Source organism: Erithacus rubecula, assembly GCF_903797595.1.
Source record: "Erithacus rubecula genome assembly, chromosome: Z".
Lineage (NCBI taxonomy): Eukaryota > Metazoa > Chordata > Aves > Passeriformes > Muscicapidae > Erithacus > Erithacus rubecula.
Window position 1 is genome coordinate 24,040,076 of NC_136661.1, and position 26,141 is coordinate 24,066,216.

Below are 26,141 nucleotides of genomic sequence, written 5' to 3' on the forward strand. Positions count from 1 at the left end.
CTTCAAAGCCACAAGAAGATTAAATCAATCAGCAGTCTAAAGACGAAGTGTTAATGAAAAAGCAGTGACCTCCTGCTGCTTGGCAGCTGTCCTCAATGAATACCAGCTCTGAGGAGCTGTGCATCACACAACCCAAGCAGTGCTGCTCAGACATGAGACTGCATATTCTCAGGTATTTTAAACTGCCCTGTCAATGATGCTGCTGCCCTTACAGCAGCTCTAGAACACATTCATGAAACATATACTTAAGATGTTGTTGTCAGATCAAACTTAAGAAAATACCATTCAGAGCACTAAAGGCTTTCTTTTCCCTCTAGGAAAGGCTAAGGGTAACATACAAACTTAGAAGGGAAGAAAGGCACAGGTACCTCCCACAGCACCATGAGTACCATGGAAACTGATAATGGCCTGAAATTACATTGAAAGACTTTTAAAAAAAATCAAGGAGATAATCTTCCCTAAAGTTTCCAAAGTTCTCACCCTTTGAGAAGTTTTTTTTCTTCTCATACAAGCTGAATTATTTTCTTTATAGAAAGACAGTGAGAATAGCACTAGCTCAATGAAAAAATGCTACACCATATTAGGATTTTTTATGGTCCAAAGACAGGCAACCTCGGTTCATTTGTTGTGAATGACTGAGACCAAAACACTGACTGATTCATCTCTATGGGAAAGATGTTTACACTCCATATGTTAACATCATCCAGCTGTAAGGACATCTGCAGAACTCCGAGATATCAACATACATGAACAAATAGAAGGAAAGACTTTCACAAGAATGCATTAAGATGCAAAGAGTAGGATTTTTATGAGGTTAATGAAAAAAAAAATTAACATACCACTAATATTTTTTAAGAGCCGCAAACTTTACACCTTCAGAGACTGGCAGGGCAGTAATCAGATTATCAAGCAGGGAGTAATCACAGACCTTTCAGTTGCCTGCAATGGATTCTCTCATCTTTGTCCCTCCCTCCCTTGAACACATCAGTCAAAAGACTCCTCCAGAGGCTGAACAGATCTAGTCTCTTAAGATGCAAAGTCCTTAAAAAAAGGTCATAAAGTTAATACCCCTCATATTATTATCCCCTATTTAATTTCTTTATAGCCATCACTGCTACTCACAATGGCAATGCCTCTCCTCAGAGATGCGAGGCAGCCTTTAAACGCAGGTGGCTAAACCTGCTCATCCCTTTCTTGTCTTAATGAAAATGCTTGTACGTTTGATTTTGGAATACAAAAAAACCAAACACTATCAGCTCTACACACTTCACAGGAATGGCTATTTTATTCCCCATTCAGTAGGCCTGAACCACTCTGGGGCACAAACATGCCTTGGCTCCCAGACACCACGCTCCCTACAGAAGCAGCCGCCGAGACAACGCCAACCCCGCTCGTCACAGCCCACACCAGCCTTCAAAATCAGGGTGATGAGCTTCAAAAGCAGAGCTGTCTCAGGTGACAGGCTGTGGGAAGCATGCTGTCTCCCTGTGCCCCAGCAGAACAGACATAAAACCCTCTTAATGGATTCCTGAAAATACCATGCTCTTGCCCTGGGTTTTGGCTGCCCATCTGAAAGCACAGAAGCCGTTGTCTAGCTGAGTGGTCATTCTCTACTTTTAATTATGAAATGCAATTAGAAGATGGACTCTTGATAAAATGATGGTGCCTTCTGACTTGAACATTTTAACCAGCTGGGTGCCCCCATTTCATAAACAGCTATTATCAACTATTATGCTGGCTTTTAGACTGGAGTCAGCTTAAATACCCTAAGTCAATAGGCAGTGAGGAAGCATTTACAGCAGAGAAAACTCTCCCTCTGCTGCCTCCTCCTTCAAATTACATGTCTCTCTCCTAACAGCATCCAAAACATAAAGACTTGATATCCTACAAAATTGGAAAATTACAATCAATGCCTTAATTGCACATCTAATTAAATAATCAGCATCCCTGAAATGTAAAGGCATCTGGGCACAGACATGTGCTGTGGGTAGAAAAACCTGCAATTATACTCTCAGTTGGAGCTGAAATTGCTTTTCTGATCAAGAAACCTGGGAAGGAAAGGTTGCAGATGACATGAAATGTAGACCTCAAGTAGACATAATAGCTTTCCAAAGTGAAATGGTTGAGGCAAGCACAAGGTAAGTAAGCTATTCAGCATTTCTATTGTAAATACAGATAATAAAATAACAGACCTTACTTGCAGCAGTGGAAAGCTATGTTAGACACCTGGAAAAGCTTATAATCAGCAGTGAGCATAGATTATTAAGGGAAGCTAAAAAATCCCTATCCCAGAAGGTTTTAACAAGTAGAAGTGAACACATTTTTAAGGGACGCTTTTGAAGAAGATAGATAGTCTAGTTAATCTCTTCACATCTCATTTTTATTGCTCTTTATCCTTCAGAGCCTATCTGAGGTAGGAAATTACAAGGTAACACATACAGCTGGCTAGGAGGCGTGAGGGTACATTACTCCCCACAGACAATCTGCAGGACAACCCTGCTCCCCACAGCACAACAGCTTAGCTCAGGCACTGCAGAGCCTGTTTTTCCTACCTGAGCCTGACAGGGAGAACATGGAAACTGTCTCTCACAGAACTGTCCATGCATTCTGCAAGGTCAGTCCAACACACAGTGATTTGAATGAAGTAAATGTCTTGATTCTACAAGGCAGCCTTCTGTATGAACTTCCACAATTCTTTCTCTGGTTGAATATAAATCCATTTCTCACCTGGAAGAGGGTGTCCTGCTCACTGAACAAGAAACTATTCAATATTGTTTCCTTGGTGTTACTTAAAGCAGGATGACATGCTTCATTCATTATATCACAGCCAGACTCTACCATTACTTGCAGTTACATCACCATTACATGCAGTGAGCTAAGGGGCACTCCTCATCATATTACTAAAGTAATTCAAGTTTAATTATGTGTTTTGACAGTATACCTGTGAAGTTAAGAAGTCCCAAATACAACTGAAGAACAAGGGCAGCATCAGGTCAAGAGCTTCTCTGAACACTCATATCAGGACAACAAACCCCAGATTTTTCAAAGTAATTAAGCTGGGAGCATATCAAGCACTAAAAAGTCTGGCTTTACAGCTACTTCACTTATTGCTCTGATAACTCATTTCCAGAATCTTACATAATATAATCTGAAATCAATTCATGGATCTGAGAGGCAATGTAAAAATAATTTCAAAAGCCACAGTGGCTTGTCCAGCATCATGCAATGACATGGCACAGGAGTAACAACTAAAAATCTTACAAAGCAATGTCCAGCTACTCTGCTAACAGGTTGTGTCCTCTATCAGCACTTTCCTTCTCATTGCTACGTATGCTTCAGCTTTCAAAAAGTAGGGAGAAAATATTTTTTACTATCCTACCTTCACCTTTATGTCACCTGGCTTAAGTAATATGCTTTTCTCTTGGTGGGAATAATCCTGTATAATATTTATATAATTTTGAGTGCATATATATATATATATATATATATATATATATATATATATATATAGTATTTTGTATAATATTTACATTCCCTCCAGAAGGCAGTAGTTGATTAATGAACCCAAATGCCCCTCAAATACTTGCTGTGAACCCCATATAAGCCTCTGCCAGTCTCTGAGGACACCATTAACACAGACACTGAACAAGAAAAAAAGAACTGCCACATCAGGGGTCTGACAAAGCCAACTCCAGCAACTGCCCCCATATTAATAAACTCGGACAAACTTTTCACACCTCCAGTAAAGGCACTTGACAGGCTCATATTGGGCCTGAATTAAGGGCTCTGGAAATCCAGTCAGCCTGCTCTGTTAAGTGGGAGGGGCAGAGGAAGAAATTCAATGCAAAAACAAAATAAAAATGCCAGGACTAAGAAAAATTCTGCAAGAGGATGAAAACTGCACTACAAACCAGGCTTTGATAACACAGATGACCTCTGTAAAGTCACTGAGAGGCCAATTAGTCCCTCTGGCAAAAGTAATGTGATGGCAGGGGCAAGCACAGCTGGACCAAAATACACTCAGGTACTGAGCAGGTATGATGGGATTATTCCAATAGCTGCTGCCATTGGCCAGTGTCCCCAGGCCACTGAAACCATTCCAGCCTCCCACAGAAAAGGGTTAAAAGACAGGATTAAAAAGGGATGATTCTGGCAGCTGTGAACAGTTGTATATTAACAAGCTATTACTACTGCAAGCTAAAAATAGAGTGATGTAATTTGGACGAGTAACATGTATCCACGTCACAAAATATGAAGGAGAGTTGTGCTTGCTTTAAACTGAGTTCCTTAAATTAGACATAACAAAATTCAGAGTGAATACACCAGCCAATCCATAGGTATTTGTGTAGACAAAACTGGATCCCTCAAGTACCCGTTACATGAGATACCACAAAAAACTTGCAGGAATTTCAATCTGCGGCACTAACATAATACACTGAATAAAAATAGAAAAATATAAATAAATTGCATTAAAATTTAGCACTCTCAGATTCTCAATAACAGTTTCTCAAAAACGTGTTTGTTATCTTAAGATACAAGGTGAATATTGACTCATTAACAAAAATAAAACCCAGATGGAGACATGGTTAAAATAAACTGATCTTTCACATATAGCAATTTCTATTTGTACTTCAAATATTCTTGTATGCAACAACCTAAAGTATTAACCAAAGTGAGGATAAATGAATTGAGTCTTGAACTGATTTATCTAAATTCACTCTTAGATGGACAGCTCTATTATACCCTTTTTAGCGCATGTCCCTGATTTGGTATCTGTTGCTTTTTAAGGTCTCCTCTAAGAGAATTTTCAAGTGCTAGCTTTTAAAAATCTTTTAATGACTATGAGTTCAACTGCAATTTAGTGCCTAATTAAAAAAATTGAAATCCCATGGGGAATTTCTAAAATCTGATTAAAGAACAAACCTGTTTACCAACTGTACCATATTTTCTGAACTATTACGACTTGAACATTTGTCAGAAAACAGAATTGTATCTATGACAGGTTCATTACCAGGCATGAGTCACTAAGAACACCCATTCAAGAAACCCTTCACGCAGTCTAGCATCCTTAATATCTGATGTGCAACTCCATGGAAAAGCCACCACCCAAGAAGGGCTGCAACATGATTTTCACAATTCCACTTCTGTGAGAGCTTCTAAGTAGCACATACCTCTCCTACACACCTCTGGTTGTGTTTGGAAACCCACAGGGTCCTGCAATGTGGCAGCAAAGGCAGGCAGGTGGGCAGAGTGAACACGGGGAGGCCACGCCATGAGCAACAGTGACGGAGGCTGTGGCTCCATGGACAATTGTGACAGCCCACTTAGAGGCTGTCTGGATGATGAAGCTCCTATTCTTTGCTCCCACTGGCAACTGTCATATAATAGCATTCATAAAAAGACCTGGTTTTAGATTAATTAGAAAGCGCAAAGAAACCAATTTGGAAGCTGTTCACTAACAATTAGAAAAATCACTTTCTGATTTCTAGCCTGGGTTTGTTCCTCTGCTCTTCTGTTCTTGTGCTAACATTAACCTTACACTTAAATAGCTGTAGATTTGCCCATATTTACTCCCATATTTACTCTATTAGCACGTGGCAGTAATATCTGCTCTCATTTCCAGTCTACTAAGCTGAGCCATACTCGTTTGTCTCATCTCACACAACCTCAGCACCTTCCCACCCTGGTCTGCCTTGATGTCCCTTCTCCAACTTGTATTCTCTGATGTTTGCAATAGCCCCCATTTTCTCCAAATCACTTGCTTGTTTCCTACATATTAGAAATAGCATAGAAATACAGGCAGAAGAGACCTACTGCCTACCTTGTTTGCCACAGTGTAGCATGGAGCACAAAGCAATTATTTTACTAATTTCTCGTTTGCCAGCAGTAAGGCTTTCTTTTTGTAACTATATCTACAGCTCTACTAATGAGGGCAGACTAAATGAATTTACAGTTACCCAGAACAGCCCTTTCTTCTTTTACTGATCCAATGCATAAACACAGCTTAAACAAGATCCTCCTGTTTTGAGCACATACTCCCATAGTCCAGAGGGCAGCACCACTGCTCACCTGCTACTACATCATCCTGCAAACCTGAAGGCAAAAGCCACTCAGTCAGCAAGAGACTCCCTGTCTAGAGCACTCCAGTAAACTGGCACTCAGATTTACCTCAGCCCTTCCAGCATCTGGTACCTGCACACTTGAGCAACAGCTGAGAATCTCAAGCTACATTTGAGATTTCACCCCAGCTTCATGCCTAAATTATCTTTAGTTTTACAGCACACGAAGGATAGAGCTGTCAACTACCTCAGGAAATTCTTCCTGTGTAATAGATATTGATACACTGATGTTCTCAAGTGCCTTTCAGCAGAGGAGGTGTGTTACAAACTCAGCTCAGACTGCCAGGAAAGGCTGCAGGCCTTTTCTTATAGATCCAAAAGCTAAGGAGAGGAAGAACTGGTCCCAGCTTTACCACCTCCAGATTTCAAATTAAACCAATGGGGAACCACCGAAAAGCCCTTTTGAAAGGGTCAGTCATTAACCATCAAAGTGATAGAAATGAACCCACAGTTTGACCCAAATCCAGCTCATCTGATTAAGTCCTCCACAATGTCACAAAAGTGTCCAGATTAAATATGAGCAGTATGTGTGTGTCTATCATATGGCTTAAAAATCCCATTTGAATGCTGAGAAATGAGTCTGGATGCCAAGAAAATTCTTGTTAACTCGACAAGAGTTAACTCAGTAAGAAGTACATCCTAATAGACAGCATTTATTTGCTGCATCACAAAAACTGCTTGAATTCTATGCAGAAAATAAAGATACTGCTCAGTTTCCAACTGACACACCTGAACAAAAGGATGCCATCCAGAGGGACCCCAAAAAGCTTGAGGAGTGGCTCATGGGTCTATAATGAGGTTAAACAAGGCCAAGTGCTGATGCTGCATCTGGGTCAGATCAACCCAGTATCAGCACAGGCTGGGCATGAACAGATGGAGCAGCCCTGCCCAGAAGGACTTGGGGGTGCTGTGGGTGAGAGGCTGGACATGCCCCAGCCATGGCACTGACAGCCCAGAGAGCCAAACGTGTCCTGGGCTGCATCCAGAGCCCCGTGGGCAGCAGGGCAGGGAGGGGATTCTGCCCCTCTGCTCTGCTCTGCTGAGACCACCTGGAGCACTGCACCAGAGCTGGGGTCCCTGCACAGGAGGGACAGGAACCTGCTGGAGAGAGCACAGAGGAGGCACCAAGATGATCAGAGGGATGGATCATGGCTGAGAGAGCTGGGATTGTACAGCCTGGAAAAGAGAAAGTTCCAGGGTGATCTGACGGTGGCCTTCCAGTACCTGAAGGGAGCCCACAAGGAAGATGGAGAAGGACAATTCACAGTGACAGAACAAAGAAAAATTGTTTCAAACTGAAAGAGAACAGGTTTTGATTAGGTATTGGGAAGAAATTCTTTACTGTGAGTGTGGTGAGGCACTGGCACAGGATGCCCATCCTTGGCAAAGTTCAAGGTCAAGCTCGATGGGGCTTTGAGCAACCTGGTCTGGTGGAAGGTGTCCTTGGCCATGGCAGGGGGGTTGTACTTAGATCATCTTTAATGCAAGCCATCTTATGATTCTATGATTTGATTTTGCATACTATGTACATACTGTGAGCATACATACTATGCACCAAGCAGAACTGGAGTACTGGTATTTTCAGGCATTGTATTATGCAATACTAACAGCTTTTTGATTTACAAATATCGCTTTTACAGTGAGGGGAGGGGAACAAAGCAATCACCTTACTTCAGTATGGATGCACAGCACTAGAAGAATTCAGTTACACTACCTGTACCTGACTCCAAAAATTGGCTCAGAAGCATGGAATGCAAGCCTGCCCTACATCTAAACAAGTTGTGTAACGACACAGCTTGGAAAACAAGAAACAACTGAGAGAAAAACAATACTAAAACAAAAAATTGGAAAGTCCTAGCCCCTTTTTTCTGACCTTCTGGCTTTTCCTACAAAGTTATGTTAATATTCAATGCATTTGCTAACATTGCATGAATAGTTATTGCTTCGTTTAAGATGCTCTCAGCCAGTGCTGGTTAACTCATTTTTTCTTCAACTCTTGTGCTTTGTAAGCTGAAGCCCACTGCTGTCTCTCTGGTGCAGCATTTCTTGTACAGATTGCTTCAGTAATACACAGAACTGGGAAATATCCCCTCCTCCCACACAGATCCTTAAAAATAAGAGTGTGAAGTCTGGCTCTCCCAACAGCCAGTGCTATTTTTAAGGGCTGCGTATGTGGCAGGTAGGAGTCCCCCCACCCACCTCTCCCATTGCACCCCTATTTTGAGCAGAGGCAACTGGTTTACTCCAGTGTCAGATGAAACTCTCACAATTATTCCTGATAAGCACCATGCACAAGTGCTGTGGACACCAGAGGTTCCTGAGCCCCATTCCAAATCATATCTCTATCAGCAGAGCACACTGCTGTAATTCTGTTTGTCATTATATTCCCAAAACAAGGTGCAAAGAGGGGAGGTTTTGCATAAGGTGGCAATGGTTGTCACAGCTCCATTTCTAGTGTTCTTCTATGGCATTTAGTATATACTATTAAGAGGACTTGGTCCACTTTTCATACAAATCTGAGTTTCGTTTTTACTGAAAGCTTCACCATTGCAGCAGATCCTAAGAAAAAGCAATCACTTGGCCAAGAAGGTATTTGGAAGAGTCTTGGTGAATGTGAAATGTGAATGCAAGCTGGGCTGCATCAGACAAGAGAAAAGAGCCTACTGTAATCTACCCCATTTCAGAGGGATGAGCTATGTGCACACAGATAGCTCCTTCACCCTGCCACACCCAGGTCACTTCTGGACATAAGCACCACAGAAACTGCTGTGACCTGATAGCCTGTGAGAAATGTTGCCAGAAAAAAAAACGGCAGAAATCATGGATACACAGTATTACCAAGACTCTAGGAGACAAGACAAAAGTCATCTATCCACATCGGCAGTGCACTGCTGCCACCCACATCTTGCTCTCTGATCAGCAGAGGTACACTTGCATGGAGAGAAAAAAAGGTGACCAAGACAACTTTTCCTTCAGAAAACACCAACTTGTCACACAAAATTCACTTTACAGGACTATAACAAATTTGAATATTTCTCTGGTTTAAGATGTCCAACCAGTTGAGGGAGTACAGAGAAGAATAGGTCCCTGAAGGAGAGTTACATCTTTGCAGTCAATGCACCTTTCTAAAACATGGCAAACCTAGGTTAGAATCTCAGAGTCACTCACTATTGAGATCAGGAACAAGAGTCCTATTCCTGCCTTATTCTACACATACCTACTTAAAAAAAATAATAGCTATAATGACACTCTGTTCACAACCAGCATTGTCATTATGACTTTAGAGAAGCACAGAGTTCAGCCAAACTGGGTTATCTGAACATAATGTGCAGTACTGGCACATAGAAAGAGATGTACCGGATTGTGGAAAATGCCATGTTTGTAAACTATACTCCAGATGTTGCACAAACACTTTCTCTTCCCTTTTTAAGTATATAAATGGAATAAACTTTGCGAGAAAACCAAACCAATCTTGGACTCCCATTTAAAGGCTTCAAAACAATTTAGACTTCCAGATATGTACAGTTTACAGCACAACTTTAGAGAAGCAAAATCCCCTGAATTTGTTTGGGGGTTTTTCTAACCAGCAACAAGAAGATAGGGAGAAAACTGAAGGGGACTGATGCCCAACGTGCCAAGGGATAAAGATCAACAAACAGAGATGAGTATCAATACACTGATATGTTCAGAGAAGTCTGCAGAATGTCCTGTTAGTAACTGAGCAGGCTCTGAGCTGCTGTGTTCATCATGGAAAATATTGCACCTTGCTTCACAAGACAGCATTTGTCTTAACTATTCTACAAGGGGAAAGGTTGCTGATGTTTTCCACTGGAGGTAAGGTTATCAAACAGTTGCTCAAGAATCTCAACAGCTAATGAAGGCATTACATTATTTTCTGGTGTGTAGATACAAATAATTACCCCTTTGCTCTAATATTATGTTCATTGTAAAGCACATTAAAAACCACAGTAGGTCTCAGGGAACCTCAGAAAGGATAAATAAAAATGGCTTTTATCCCAAACAGGTGTGAATATGCAGGTATTTTATTTAAGGTACTTGGAGAAGAAAGAAGCTTTCCCTTGTTTGAGTACAGCCTGTCAGCTGAACTGCTCCTGACAGAGGCAACAACAGACACAATTTGTTCAAACACCAGGGAATCACCCCACACTAAAAGCTGCCTCAGGAAGGGCACAAAGGGCTTTGGAGAGTCTCACAAGACTTGCCAGCCTGCAAACTCAGACGCAGCAGAGAGAACCAAGATTACAGCATGGGAAGAAAGTCTCCACTCCTTTTGTATCTGAATGCTTTCTATGCAACTATTGTTGTGCAATCCCAAAGAGATCTAAAAGCTGCATTTGCAGAAAGGATTTGACTAGCACAGCCACCTAACACCAGACAGTCTGTAGTATCACTGGCAGCAACCCTCAGATCATGCCTGACCAACAGCATCTCCACCTGAGGGTAGGAAGGGCAAATTCAGGACCACGAGAATGTTCTACAGATCCCACCAACACTCACCCTTGGACACTTGAGCAGGAATGTTGGTATTTCGGTGCAGGTTAAGATAAGCTCCATAGATAATTAGATAGAAAAGAAGGAAGATACTTAACTGGAGACATACTTTTTCTGCATGAAGAGAAGTTTCTAGTAACTCTCTGTTAGAGTCACAATGCTTCAGTTTGCTTCTTTGCCACTGTGTGGGAGGCTTTGAAAATGCAGAGCTTACTCATCTTCACGGGACTGATAAAGAGACACCTAGGCAACAAAGCTTAAGGGAAATAAAATGCCAAAAGAAACTTATTGCATGGATGGATATATCCATGAGAGGTGGAAAGGGACAGCTTCCAGTCTTTTGCTGACTGGCTCAAAGCAGTTTCTTCTCCACTAACCAAACAGGCTGATGCACTGGTTTTACTGAGCAGAGGGCCTGGGTTCAATGTGGGGTTTGATTTCAATCACAAAGGGACAGGATGAAAATTTACAAAGTTGCAATCAAAACTGGCACCAGACTCTGCAGGTCTCTTCACCATGAGTTCAAGTGCAGCAAGGACTCCTTAGGGCATCCCACTGTTGCTTATGAAGGGAACAGTGGTGCTTTGCACCAACAGCTTGCTTTCTCAAAATCAAAATCAAAAAAAGAGCTTCACACCACAAAATCACCAACACAGCACCCTCCCAGGACCAGCTTTTAAAACTGAGACACTAATGGTTCTTAAATATTTGCAAGTACTTGACCAGAGGTGAAGCTATGGAGCATGGTAAAATCAGACTAAGGATATGACTGGGTACCTGTAGCACTAAAGGAATACCACCCCCTTTAGACCCCATTACTGCAAGTGATCATAATATTACAGGAAACTACTGTCATGAACTACATCTGCCATCTCAGTACGTGATCTGACTAGGTATCAGTCAAAAAGAAGAGACTAGTGACATTTAACGGGGAAAGACAAAGGTTAAATCAAAATACTTGGTATAAAATGGCATTATTTTAAAAAAAAGGAGGAAACACTGCTCCTGTTACTTTGGTTTTGACACAAAAGCAAAGATTTATGTATTTAATATACTGACATAAAAGAGGAAAATTATGCATAAGAGTTTTCCCCCCTTCAACAAATTGTGTAAGTGGAGAAAATCCCAGATCTTATACCCTCTTCTAATACTTAAATATACTTGAAAGAGTTGGTAAGACAGGTAATTTGATGATTTGACTGAATTTCTGCTCTTCTCTGGTCTGCCAATTCTTCTGTCATACAAAATTCCGATTCAAATTTGTATAATTTTAGAAGTCACATAACTGTGTCCCTAGCTGGAGGCAATTTCAGTTACTGAGGGCTTCAAGTTGAAGATGTAATAGCTATGTGTTTGTTCTTCTTCTCCAAAAGAAGCTCCCACTGAGGGACTGCAGCAGATGAGCTATCAATTAATCCCTCTTTGTAGTCGAAGTTCTAAGTGTGAAGGTGAGGATTACTGAGTCATTCCTTGCAGGGCTGAAAACCTTAGTTGATTCTGGCATAATTAAGTTTCCTCTTCACAGAGAAAGAGAACAAGAGAAACAGCACAAGCGAAGAACAAAACGTACGTGCATTCTACAACAAAGTTTTTTTAACATGCACAATTAAAAATTCTTGTGCCATTTTGTAACTGTCAAGTCTTAATTAAAATACATTTCTCTGACTCATGGTCAGAATGTAGGATGCATGTACATTATTCACATGAATATTAATCTTTTCCCAGGTAGGAGGCTGAATTGCTCAGGGGATTTATAATCACATCACATATGGAAACTTCTTGGGTGTCATTTTCTTTTTTGGACTTTTTCTTTATTCTTTCAAATTTCAGTCAGCTCACTAATAATTAAGGGCTGCAAGAATCATTTCAGTAGCTATGTGATAGGAGTCCAGCCCCTCAGATCTCTGAGGTGGAGCTCTATGTGTATTCATTAATTGTTGCAGCACACAGAGAAAAAGGAACACAGAAATGTGCTGGAGACATCTCTTATGAATACTAAGGACAAAACCACCTGCTCTGAAGTACTGGAACAAACAAGGAGAGTCCTCTTGAAAGCTCCTAGGTAATGACAGAAGATGGAAAGGTGTTAATACAGTGACCAGAGAACTGAGACATGATATTTTCTAGCTACCAAGGGTATTACCTGCTTAGACTACCACCACAGGGACCTTTAAAATTCTGATCCTCATCTGAAAGTCTGTCTGTATCACTGACCTTCAAACAAAATCTGTGAATAAGCTGATGACTCAACTTGCACAGAAAGCAACTAGCTCTTCTAGATTTGAGCATAAGTGAGATGCATATCAAGCATATTTGAGATGCAAAAGTATCTGAGGAAACTGTGAGAGTCGCCCTGATACCTTAGAAGGAAAGGAATTAGACAAGCTGGAAAACACTGCATGATTCAAGAACACAAACTAATAAAAACACAGAAAGTCAGTGTATAGAGCTCAAGAGGCATAAAGGGCCAAGCAGTTCAGGAAGCTGTTAACAGCTAATGAAACAGCATTACCATCAGAACCTGCCTCAGTCAAGAAACCTCCTGCCCCCTAGGAGGGCTTGAACTCTCTTCCTAAGGAAGTTTTTACGGACAAAAATGATTGCACAGGAAAGGAATCAAAAGGCTGAAGCACAAAATTAAATATCTAGCAATGAACACACAATATGAGAAATGAAGGATGGATACCATTCATAGGAAAACAGAGGTACCATCAGGTGGCAGTAAGAAGGAAATTAGATGCCTTAATTGCTTCAAGTCTTCAGTGAAAGGGACAAGCACAGTCAGGCAGTAGTGGGGGGTTAAAGGAAAAAGGCTTAGAAAGTTATAAAAAAGAGGCTGCAGTAAAGAAAAAAAAATGAAAAAAATAACAACCTTATCTGGTAAGTCAGATAGATGGCTCTGATAAATGTTTATCCTCAGATTCTAGGTTGCAACACTGATAACCACTAAGCACTAAGAACTTGAGAAACAGGCAGAATGAAGATTTGAAAAATGCAAAGCAAGTATTTATGCTTTAAAAATAGTAAGAGAAAGCCTTGGTTAATTATAAAAGCACTAACTTCACACACACACACACACACTCTAGTTCCCTGAGGACTGAAGACTGGAACAAATAATCAAATTACTTGCAAATCTTCTAGAACATGAAAAGGAGAGAAATAACTATGAGCATGGTATGATCAAGAGTAGAACTGTGTCAAATGCATTTAACTTCCTTCTGTGACAAGCTAAATTATTCCAAGGGGTAGAAAGAGAATAATAGAAGTTTTATACCCTGTGATCTGGATGAAGCTGTTAAAATAGATGCAAACATGCTGGGAAAAAAATTATAATCATGGTAGCCAAATTCAAGTAATCAAGAAAGATCCCTCAGGCAACTCTGGTAGCACACAGGCCATCATCTTTGGTGCCACAGACTTTTGTCACAGACAACTTGAATGATTTGTTCACGTGAAAGGTAAGGAAGAGACAGACAAAAAAGTGCTTACAAAATTAAAAAAAAACAAATTCTGTAAAAACAAGTGCAAAGCCATATTCAGCTGAAATCCAACACAAAGGTAGGCTATGCAATGACAGACAAAATCCTTTTTCAGAAGGAACCTCAGCTATGGAAAGTGTAAAAGGCACTGTGCATCAGTGATAGCCTGTGATAAAAAAAGCACCATCACAGCAGGACAGCCAGTATATCTTGGGATTTCAGGACCACTGGCAGGAGAACAAAGTCTGGGTTGCTCTATAGTGCACATAAGCAGGCTCTCAGCTGGATTTCTACATTCAGCTTTGGACATTGCACTTCAGGGAAAACAAACAAGTGAGTAGGAAAGAGAAGTTAAAAAAAAAAATGCTGGCTGATGGAAGAGTGCCTAAAAATCCTGGCAAGAAAAGACTAAAAGAAAGAGGGTCATCTAGTTAATGCAAGAAAAGCAAGTGGGGAATTGTCCTGTTTTTGCAGTAGCCCTGTACTGCTCCAATATTCCTTGTCTTAATCATGAGACATGGATTTATATGGAACAAGACAGACCTGGAACAGAGGTAAGGAAAAGTCTTTGGACAGAAAAGGCAACTAAGCCCCAAAGAAGGCTCTTGGAAAGCTCCAATTCCCACATTTTTTGGTTCAAAGGAAGTTTTTATCAACAGCTGTCAGTAGTGGTCAAGGCAAAGCAAATGATGACTATTCACTATCAAAACTAAACTACCATTTCAGTAACAATTATATCAAAGCATGTCATCCTTCCAATTCAGCAGAATCACAAAATGATGCTGAACCACCTCATGGACCTTCTACCCTCTCAGAAAAAGAGAGATCCATGGATAGGTGCTGTTGCATCTCCTGTCCTGTTTGTGCACTTGTTTTTCATACAGCACAGAATTACACTGGTTTTTTTGCATATGCTGCAAAATCACAGCAGAAGTTTATTTCTTTTTAAATACTAGTGATGTTCTTCACTTTCCATGTCATACTGAGAGTTTTGATCCAAATCCTCTCTGCTCAGAAGTGAAGCCATTGTTACATGAAAAACCATTTACAATCCAGGAGAAAAATCATTTTGCCTCCCCAGATGCAAAGCAACAACAACAACGACCAGTTCTCAAAAAATTGGGAAAAGTCCACAAGAGAAAATCCTGACTGTGACAGATACTGTAAAATCTCTTGAAAAAACAAAATAAGTCATCTCTAGAAGAAAGCAGTACTTCTAAGTAAAACATATTAACTCTGCACTTGGGGTAGCAGGCAAATTCTAGGGAACATGAACACCATATGTTATCTTTCTGTGGGCATACAGATGGATAAAACCAAAAGAATTTTCTTTAAAATCCAACCTTTTTGGTTCTGAAACACTATTTTCTAAAACAAGAGTGTTTATACTGTTATAGAAAATGTCACAACCTTTTCCTTTTGACTTCCCAAATCAAGACAATTTATTTTTAAATATTACTTTCACGAGATGGAAATACCAAGGCTTACTATACACCCACTTTCAATAAGTATATATAAAAATATTTGATGCAAAGTTTCCCAAGGAACATTTTCGCATGACAAATAATACAGATAACTCCTACTAAACTAACAAGCTATCCTCAAGTTGCCTTGAGAACAAGTCTCCATTTCAAACAATTTAGAATAAACCATTTAAGTCCTAGACACCATTATTATTAACAAATTCAAAGTTAATTTCTCAGCTTCTGATATTCATCTCTAGTTCCACATAATGATGTTAAAAATGCTTGGTAGAATCAGAGACCTCTAAAACCACCACAACATGTTGCAGTCCTGCACAACACATTGGATAAAATTTCTGTCTGCAAAACATCAAGAGGTGTCTTGCAGTGAAGAAGTGAAACCTTGAGCCACAGCAGCCCAGAAAAGGAGCAAAGCAACACTCCATCCTACCTGTTGAAGCTGCAGTCGAACTTTGCTAATGGCTCTAATCCAATGGGCTCTTGCTGGAGGAAATGGTGGTGGTTCAATGTCACCCTGGTAGCTTGAAAGCAAGAAACAGGAAATCACTATGTGAAAGACATTTATCTGTAGCACTAAAGATACAACCACATAGTTCAATTACAGCTTCAGCTCTGTCAGAACCAACAGGCTCCAGTCAGCACAGCTGCTCATGTCCTCTGGGAAGTGAGAGGCAAAAGCAGAGGTTTCCTTAAACTCAGGAGCCACCTTGGAAACTGAGGAGCTGTACACAATCCAGACCCAGGAGGAAGATGATGTTTCTGCCAAAGAGGAAAGCAGCCTATGACCCCAGACTAAGCCAGTGCAACAGAGTGGTATCCTAATTATGGACACAAATAGGTGGATGGAAGACTCCATGCTTGTTGCAGTTCCATTCTAGCTACTGCCCCTTCCTACTCCCCCTGCTACAAATTTACAGCCTCCTCTTTACTGGAAATACTGACAACAGGACTTAGTCCTGAGTTTCTGCTGTGCATTGAATCTCTGTCACTCCACTCTTTCCTACAGCTTTTCAAGAGGACATGCAGATCTCTCAGGAATGCTCCACCTCAGTGTCCCACAGCACATCTTGCAATCCCTGACCTTTTGCTACCTTGGGTTTTTGGTTGTATTCCTGCTTTTTTATGTTGCTGAGGTGTAAATCACAAAAACAAGCACCTTTTCCTGCCTGCAAAGCACCCACCCCACACAGCTGACTGTATAAAACAACCCCTTAGGTAAGACCAACATCCATGCTACAGGTCTAGCTCAGATGCAGCTCTAGGGATCAACACTCAGAGCTCAGTTCCATGCCTGCTCCATGGAGACAGGACAGCACTGCCTGAGGGTGGAGAGAAAGGGAGCCAGTGAGGCAGGAGCATCCAAGCTAGATGCCTAAATTAGCCTGAAATAGACTATGTGAATAACCTTTCCTGTGAACAAATATAGGCCAGCCATTCTGGGACAAGACTCCTGCTGCTCTGTAAGGAAAAGAGGAAAGTGAATCAGAGTTTAAAAACAGTTTAACACTTTTCTCGTCTTGTTTTCCTCTTTTCATCTTTAGTGTAAGGCTTGCCTACACATGAACTCCTGTGGTTAATTCTATCATCCAGGAACAGTGACACCAGCTGTACCCTCCAAGAGTACAGACAGGCAGACATCTCCCCATGGATCTAACTGAACCAGATTAAAAAAATTCCCTCTTACTTATGGAAGTAAAACCACATCCAGGGGCTGCAATGACTTGATTACCTCAAGGAAAAATGTCACTCCCAAATTTAAGTAGTGAAATTTGAAATTTCTGCAAAACCTGTGCAAAACCCAGTACTGCACTCCCCCAAATTTAGATGAAATACTTTTGAAGCCTGTTTTCAATACTGTTGACAGCTTGGAAAGCCAAAGTACACGGACAAGAAAAGCTGCCACAGTGAGTCAGAGCAACATGTCTATTCATGCTGTAATTCTCTACAACCTACAACTACATAAACACTAACTCTAATGGTGGTAGTCTGCTACACAAGAATGGAACTAGTGAAGCTCTAACCATGAAAACACGTAATCCTTGATTGCTCAAGCATAAACTTGATCCCACATGAGCAATGGAAGCAGCTATTTTGGGGCTGGAGTATGCTCATCAAACCAGAAACAGAAAATCCAGCAAATGAGCTCCAAGGTGGTATTCCCCTCTACACACAAAAAAACTCCAGTGTTTTAGCAAGTGTTCCTCTTTGCACACATGGCAAACATAGCTTCAGTGTAGCCAATGTCCCATAAGCAACTAATCCTCTACAACAGATGTTTCATGGATCAGGAACATCAACTCAGTTGTCAAAAAAGGCTGAAAGAATAATGTACGTAATTTGCCCTGGAAAACAGCAAACAGAAGAATCCTCTTTGAACTAGCTGAACATAAATGGGTAATGGTTTCACTTACCTCATTTGGATTCCTGCATCAACATCCTTGGGTTTCTCAAGTTCCAGAGGTAACTTAGCTGCAGAATGGTCTGCAGGTTTTTCCTCAGTTTTGCAGACTTTCTCCTCCTCCCCTTTGCCATGAGGCTCCTCTTGCTCCTTGAGCCATGCCTGACTGTCCTTCTGGTAGCTGCTTGAACTGTGGTAAGAGTGATTTGACTGCCTTTCCTGGTGATCATCTTCCTGTTCAGAGGCATGGGCACTTTCATGGGAATGTTCCAGCTCACTGAGGTGAGAGCTTTCCTGGCTGACATTGCAAGAGGAGCCGTATCTACTACTGCCAGCAGGACTATGAGAGAATAAGAAAGTCCATCAGAAAAAAAAAAGTGGCTTGGAAAAACACAAAACAATCCTCACATGTAAAAAAATGAGCAGGATACTAAATATTACTGAAAAGGCATGAAGTCATGCTGTGAAGTCATACTTAACTATTATATTCTTATGATTATTATGCAAATACAGATTTATGAACCTCAAATGTTTGGTAGGAAGTAGAAATACTTCATACACAGTCTACTAGCATATAAACCATATGTACTTCTTTTGCATATATAAATGTATATACATACACTCATATAAGCTCTGTAAATTGGTCTTTCTTGCACCACCTACTGCTTCACCTTACAAAAGCTAGAAACTGCAGTGAAGATATTCTAACAACCAGACAGGAATAAGAATAGAAACACAGCAATTCAGAGTGAAAGTGTTTCTGCAGTTTGGCTGCAGTTGGGGTCTTTATCATGTCTATTTAACGTGATTATTGTTAAAAACAAAGTGAACTTTACTTTTATATATTAAAAGTTTGTGATTAAATATGTTGCAGTCAAGATTAAGACTGTCAAGACCTTCAATTTACAACCTTTTACAAAAGTGGAGCAATTTTTCAAATCAAAGCCACATGTCTCACTCCAGAAGAGCTTTCTCAATAATTTATTTTATATAAAAACCCCAGCATCACAGCAGTGTGACCTCTGTGATTCAATACACCACTTTCAGGACTGAATTCCTAGAATATTCAAACAAAATACAGCAGAAGGAAACTTTTCATGCAGTCAGGAAAACTATGGCAAAGAATTAAGCGACACTCATATTTTTCCCTTGCAGTCTTTGAAGAATTTGGAGCCAGGAAGTTCTGTGCCTACAGAGTTGCAACTGTATGATCAGAGGAACAAGTTTCCCTTATATTAAACAGAACTGTATATATACTTAAATATTAGCAGGTCTGTGTTTTAATTGTAACTTAGCACATGCACAGGACTGAATACACTCATTAAATACTGACACCTTCCTCTAGGGACTTTCATAACTGCATGACATAAATGTTGCACCGATTTAGGAAGACCAAGCATTAGAATACCTTCACTGATATTTCTGAAAGTGTTTTAATATATTCAATAATGTGAAGTGAACCTAAGTAGTTCTATAATGTATAGAACTATAATGTATATAATAAGTTAAATTTCTCTCTAAAATTTAAAACCTTTACCTTGCATTTTGAGAACAAAATGTTGCTCCCTACCAATGCATTCTATCTGCACTTTTTCTTAGCAAATACAATATTATTATGGCTAAACAAGAAAGCATAGTGAATTGTATGCAGCAGAATTAACACACAAAGACTATAACTTCTGAAAAGCTAATGAAATTAGCACTAAAAACATCTCATTTGGTGGGACACATTATAATAACGTGGGAAATTCAATTACACTTACAGAAAAGGAGTGGAAATAGGTGAGAAATGGTCTAAAGGCCTGTAGGTAACTAGTGACTGCAGCCTGCCATATTGTCTGTGACAGCCACCAGAGATATCACAAACACTGACAACAGGCAAGGGACTGGGACTGAGCTACGAACATCAGACACCAAGGCCACTCTCTACTGCTGCAGCATTGCATTATAAATGGTCAAATCCCATTTATTATGCCTCATTTGTAACTAGCCTTTTCTCATTCAGTTGTTCCACGCTATGCAGATCTGCAGCCAGCATGTCAGGATGCAGTACTGCTCCATCAGGAGCAGAATCAAGCCCAGATTCTCTCTCCTCAGGCTTGTCTGGCACACGCTCCTCTGCCTGATCTTCTTTCTGCATTTCACCTGAAATCACATTCTGCTGATCTTCTGACTCTTTGACAAGCTGCTCTCTCAGCTCTTTGTTGGACATATCATCAACAGTGCTTGCACCAGATGGTTCTTCAGAATGTTCATTGTCTACAGCATCAGGCTCCTTTGAAGACAACTTCATTTCTGTATTTGCGTCAGTCACTTGATCAGAGACTGCAGATTTTGAGTCTTCTTCTGAACTGACTGTTCCTAACACCTTGTCATCTGGTTTTGACAAAGCCTGTGGTGGTACATGTGGTTCCTTTTTGGCAGAGGTCTCTTTGATGTCTTTTTGCCAAGGAAAGGAGAAATCTAGCTTTTTCCCAAATACTGCTCCTTGGGCACTGTCTGGCTTACTCACCTTTTCTTCACTACCTCCTTCAAACAGAGACATAGAGAGTTTCTTAAAACTGGACACTAGGCCCTCATCTGCTCCTGCTCTATTAGCAGAAGGTGGCTGCTGGGAGAAAAATGACCCAAAAGGTTTTCCACTATCAGAAGATGACATGAAGCCAAATTTTGGCAAACTGGGTATGTTTGGTATTTCAAAGACAGGTTTACTACTGCTAGTATCTGGAGCAGCATTATTAGCTTTACCCTGTTTCTTCAAGTCAGATTTGGAAGCAATCCCTTCTGCAGGCACCTCATCAATTGTTAAATGTTTTTCCTGTTCAGCACTTCGCTCTTCTATCTCACTTGTCTTCTCCTCATTCAGCTCAGGCAGATGAACACTGGGCTCATCAGCTGGAGCTGTGGGTTTGCTATCATCACTACTGATCAAGTCCTGCTGATCAATATCAGCACTGGCCTGATCCCCTGTAACAGCAGGCTCAGATTGAAGTGCAGCACTTTCATCTAACTGGGAAAGGTTTGTGTCTGTCCTGTCAGTCTGGGCTTCCATTTCCAGTGCAAGCTCATCAGTAGAGCCAGTGAGAAGGATGTCAGTGGCTGGCTTGTCTGCAGGAGCAGCTTCTTCCTCTGCTACACCTGAAGGCCTCATATCTGGTTGGACAGTATCTGCATCAGCCTGGTTCACAGCCTCAGCCTGCACTGTATCCACTGCACCACTGAGATCAGACTGGCATGGTTGTGTATCTACCACCTCAGAGGGCTGTGCTTCATTATCCTGCTGCAGCACCTCAAGGACTTCATTCTCACTAGATACTCCTGCTTCTGGAGTGGCCCTCAAAGGCTCTTCCTTAGAGGTTTCCAAGCTCTTATTCTCCTCAGTTTCTGTTTTCATAGCAGACTCTTTTGAGGAGTTCTCTTCTGCTGAAGCAGGTACTGCATCCTTCTTCACAGAGGTAGAGACATCTCTTTTAGACTCTCTGGCTGTAGCTGTATTTTCTGGCTCCCTAGAGTCTTTTGCTGGAACAGATCCAGAGACATCTTTCACACCAGTGCTTTGAGGTTTAGGGATAGATTTTGGAGGCATCTCTTTTGGAGATTCTTTCGGACCTTTGAAGATGCCAAATATATCATTTGTAAAAGCTGGTGCTGGGCCACTTGGGAGGGATGAGAAACCAAAGAAAGAGGAGCTCCTCTTCTGTGCAGGTGGAGGTGCAGCAGCTTGAGGTTGAGAAAAGAAATCAGAAAATGTTTTAGGTGGTTTCATTTTTGTCATGAAACTTGAAAACATTTCAACTGAAGAATCCAGAACTGATTTATCACTCTCAGGTTCCTTTGGTTTGCTTTGCAAATTAGGTGCCTCTGGCATTTTCGGAGGAACATGTGGCTGTTGTGCCCTTTGTAATCTGTCAGTTTGTGCAGGTACTTTTTGTTCTGGCAACTCATTCTGTACACATACTTCTTCAGAGACCACCTCATTTTTCATGTCACTCATACTATTTAAATCATTGAGATCCTGGAAATCCATCTTATCACCTGAGGCCATGCTATGATCAACCTTTGCAGAAGTTTGCTCTTTGGAAAAATAAGGCTCTTCATCAGTAGGAAGTGCAATACTGTCCATTTTCTCCATACTACCCAAAGTACTGTCATCTGCCCTTGAGGAAATACCCTGTTGATCCTGAGAACCCTCCTGCACAGTGGGAGTCTGAAGGCAAGGACCAGAAGTAGGCAAATTCATTACTGCAGTGTCCTTGGTCTGTGGAATCTTTTCTAAGTCACTCTCTTCAATGGCCTGTGGAATCTTTTCTAATCCACTCTCTTCACTGGCCTGTGGAATCTTTTCTAATCCACTCTCTTCACTGGCCTGTGGAATCTTTTCTAATCCACTCTCTTCACTGGCCTGTGGAATCTTTTCTAATCCACTCTCTTCACTGGCCTGTGGAATCTTTTCTAATCCACTCTCTTCACTGGCCTGTGGAATCTTTTCTAAGCCACTCTCTCCACTGGTCTGTGAAAGCTTTTCTAAAACACTGTCTTCAGCTACTGCAGCAATACTCTGTACATTTTCCACTGCCAGCTTTTCTGATTTATTTTCTGGGATCATGAGGTCATTAGACATCTGTTTGCCAGTCACTGCTGCAATAATATCATCAACTTCTTTTTTACTGTCTGCATCTTGTTGCCTGGTAGAACTGCTGGTTTTGACACCAGAGTCAGTGGAAACACTTTGCTTCATACGTGGTTTCGTGTTCACTGTTTTAGCTGGTTTTGTATTACTTTCCTGTCCAGGAGCAGTTGGTGGCTTAGAGTTCACTGGTTTAGCTGCTTTTTCCTGTCCTGGAGTAGTTTGTGGCTTTTCATCCAAAAAGGATGTCAAATTGAAGAAGCTAAAACTAGTACTTCTTTGAGGTGCACTCTTGTCAGGAGCTGGACCACTGGAGAAGAAGGAGGGCAGATGAAACAGCCCCTCTGTTTCTTGTTGCTTCTCACTAGCTGGAGCAGCAGTAGGTGCTGAAGGCTTTGGCTCATCTGATCCAGTGAAGAAGGAGAATATGCTCTTACTGGCTTGCTGGGATTTCGGAGCAGTGATATCAGAGAAGCTGAATGGCAAACTGAAACTGGACTCTTTGGGTGTGTGGTCTGGCTTTGGTTTTGCCCGGTTAGCTGTGTCTCCTACATGACCTCCCTGTTGCTTTGGTGTGGCCGTGGGTGTGCTGCTTTGCTGCCCGACTGGCTGGCCCACCTGGCTTCCTCTGGGAGCTACACTCACTGGCTTCTGTGAAACACTTCCAGGAGGCACTTTTTTACTCTCAGGAGACTCCTCCACAGCTTTTTTGCTCTGTTGTTCCTCTTGCACCCTGGGGCTAGGAGAGACCTGCTTGTCCAAGCCTTCTGTTTTCACCTCTTCTTTGGTGGTGGAGGATAGACATGGCATACTGGCACTCTGAAGACTCCCAGACTTCTCAGGTTTCTGCCTTGGCTCAGACACAGTTCTGCTGTCAGGTTTTGGCAGAGTTGTAGTATTTGAGGTTGGTTGAGAAGACACAGGCTCCACTTTGAAGAGATCTCCGAGGGATCCAAATAAAGATGAAATGCTGGAGGTTTCCTTCTGTTCTGGCTGTTTCACCTCTTCTGGTTTATTACTTTGCTTCTTCTCCAGTTCTGGTGATGGCTGTGGCACTTTGCTTACTTGTGTTTTAAAGAAATCAAAAAATCCAGAAGATTGGGGTTTGTTGGCAGTTGAAGTTGCAGGAGAATCTTCTCCAAGACTGAACAATTTCAGAGCACTTTTAAATAATGTCTCCTCGGGCTCAGTGGCTGGTTGGCTCTGAGCTGGCTGTGGCTGACTCGGTTCATTAATGGCTGCATGCCTTTCTAGACGCCTGGAAGCTGGTGTTGCTTTAACAGCTCTCTCTTCTCCTGTAGGCCTGCCATCCTTGGCACTTTGTATAGAAGGAGACCTTGTTAATCCCGTTTTTTTAACACGGATGTTTTCAGTCTGGTGTAATTCTGGCTTTTCATTTCTAGCAGCCTCCAAATTAAGTTCTGACGAAGTATTTCTTCTTGGTTCTGATGTAACAGGAAACTTCTGTCCTGCTTGTTCTTCATCCAATTTTTTATTTGGTGCAAATGATAAAAAATCAGTCTTATTTTCAGATGATAATGACTGTGTGTCCACTTTCTTTGAGGTAGAATCTTCTGATGTCTCAGAGCCAGGACTTGTAGACTTTCCAATTAGTCCACCCAAAGCAGAAAATAAGGAGCTAACTTTGTTCACTGGTGTCTTCTTATCTTCCTCCATCTTTTTTGCTTCTGTTACTCTTTCAGTGGATGCTACTGTTTCTTCAGCTTTAGGAGTAGACTGAAACAGCTGGAATCCAAAGAATCCTGATGACCCACTCCCTGAAGTTGTCACTGGGACAGCCTTATCAACTTCCTTAGTGTGGACTTCCTTACTCAGAGATTTATTGAAAGCTGCCCTGGAATGTGTTCTGAGATCAAGGGTTAATGGAGGCTCCTCTGAATGATTTAGAGTTTCCTTCTCAGGTCTGAAATCTACTTTGAGTTTTTGAAGTTTATAACCTGAAAAGTCTAATGGCTGCTCTCTCTGATAACAAATAGACTCCTCAAACATTTGTGAAAAAGTTTCCAAATTCATGTTCATTAGCTGGTCGCTCCTCTGCAAAGCTACTGACAAATCCAGGGGTTTATTTGTTGTATAATCATCTAGACTCTCTTCTTCTGCAAACCAAAACAGCTCATCTTCACTGCCAAGAGGGACTTTGAAACCACAAACAGCAATTGTGCTGTCTTCCAGCACAGCACTCGGAATGGAATCCATCTGGAAATTATAATCCCAGCAGTCCATGTAGGAGTAAGTTTCAGGAGCACACACATAGACATACTGTCCAGTGGGATCAGTGAGCAGGGAGTACACATACTGGTTGTCACTGTACATATAGTATCCACAATCACCATCTTCTGATGGCCACCACACACCCTGCTCAAGCATCATTATCCACTCCTGATACTCCCGGCTATAGGATGAGTACATTAAGCCTTCATCCATACTCAAAGTCTCTTGGTCAATTAGTGTCCACATTGCTCCATCACAGCCAGAGGAGTAGCTCAAGTCCATGGGCAACTCTTCAAATGAGTAACTGCTGTCTCTTTCAAAGGGTGGAAAGTTACTGCCACTTTCATTGAGAGAATTACCAGTCCATGCATCGTTTTCCTCCAAACAAATGTCTTGAAACATTAACTGGTCAAATGATTCATATGACATCGCACTTAAATCTAGACTCTTTCCATCAAAATTGGCATTAGTCTGCCAATCCATCACATTTGCATTCCCATCCTTTTTACAAAGATTCATTACCACATCACTTTCAGGCCAGTCCAAAAACTGAGGGGGTAGAACAGGGTCCTGGTTTATCACATAGTAAACTGGTACTGCTATTCCATGGGTGTCAGCCAGACCCCCCATTTCATATTCCCACTCAAAGCTAGAATGGCTCCTTGTTTCCTGATAAGCTGAGTACTGCTCCGTACGGTTGTAGCTTTTATTAGTCAAATTGAGAGATTCATTTGATCCTTTGTTTAAAGGAGTTGGAAGAACTTTAGACTCTGCATTCTGCTGAGGAATATGCCTAGTATTTATAAGCTTTCCAGATAAGTCCTGTACTTTGGCTTGTAGATTTAGGGCCTCAGGGAGCACAGGATGCTCACCATGGGGAGCATGAGGCTCAGTTATTTCATTTACTCTTACACTGGATGGGTGGTCAGTAGTGGAAGATTCCACTGTTTTTACATTATCCTGCTTCTCCTTAGGTTTTGGCAGCAGATTTTTGAAGAAGCTGGAAGCCTCCTGCTTTTCTCCAGTGTTGCTTTGACTGTCAGAAGCCATTTCTGAATTACTGGGTTTTGTCTCCAAGCTAGAATCCTCACCTCTATCAAAAAGCTTCATGAAGCCCAGAGAACTCTGTTTTGCCTTCTCTTGCTTACATTCAGACAAGTTTTCACTTGAGGCAAATCTAAGTAAGCCAGAAAATAATCCAGGAGAAGTGCTCTTTTGGCTATCACTCTCACTTTTAGCAGCTGAGTCTTGATTATTGGCTGTGTTTTCATTTGAAGAAATGTGAAGAAA

General features: G+C 41.3%; 1 protein-coding gene across 4 annotated transcripts in view; it reads right to left on the reverse strand.

The window, feature by feature from the left end:
• Nucleotides 1–26,141, reverse strand: part of LOC306814457 (protein unc-13 homolog B-like) — a 198,532-nt gene that overhangs the window by 109,922 nt on the left and 62,469 nt on the right. For all 4 annotated transcript variants that reach the window (XM_079330523.1, XM_079330522.1, XM_079330521.1 and 1 more), the window contains 2 exons: nucleotides 18,006–18,332; nucleotides 16,025–16,115 (listed from right to left, as the gene is read on the reverse strand). In XM_079330523.1, the coding sequence (XP_079186649.1) occupies nucleotides 16,025–16,115; nucleotides 18,006–18,332 (418 nt within the window). The remainder of the gene's footprint in view (nucleotides 1–16,024; nucleotides 16,116–18,005; nucleotides 18,333–26,141) is intronic.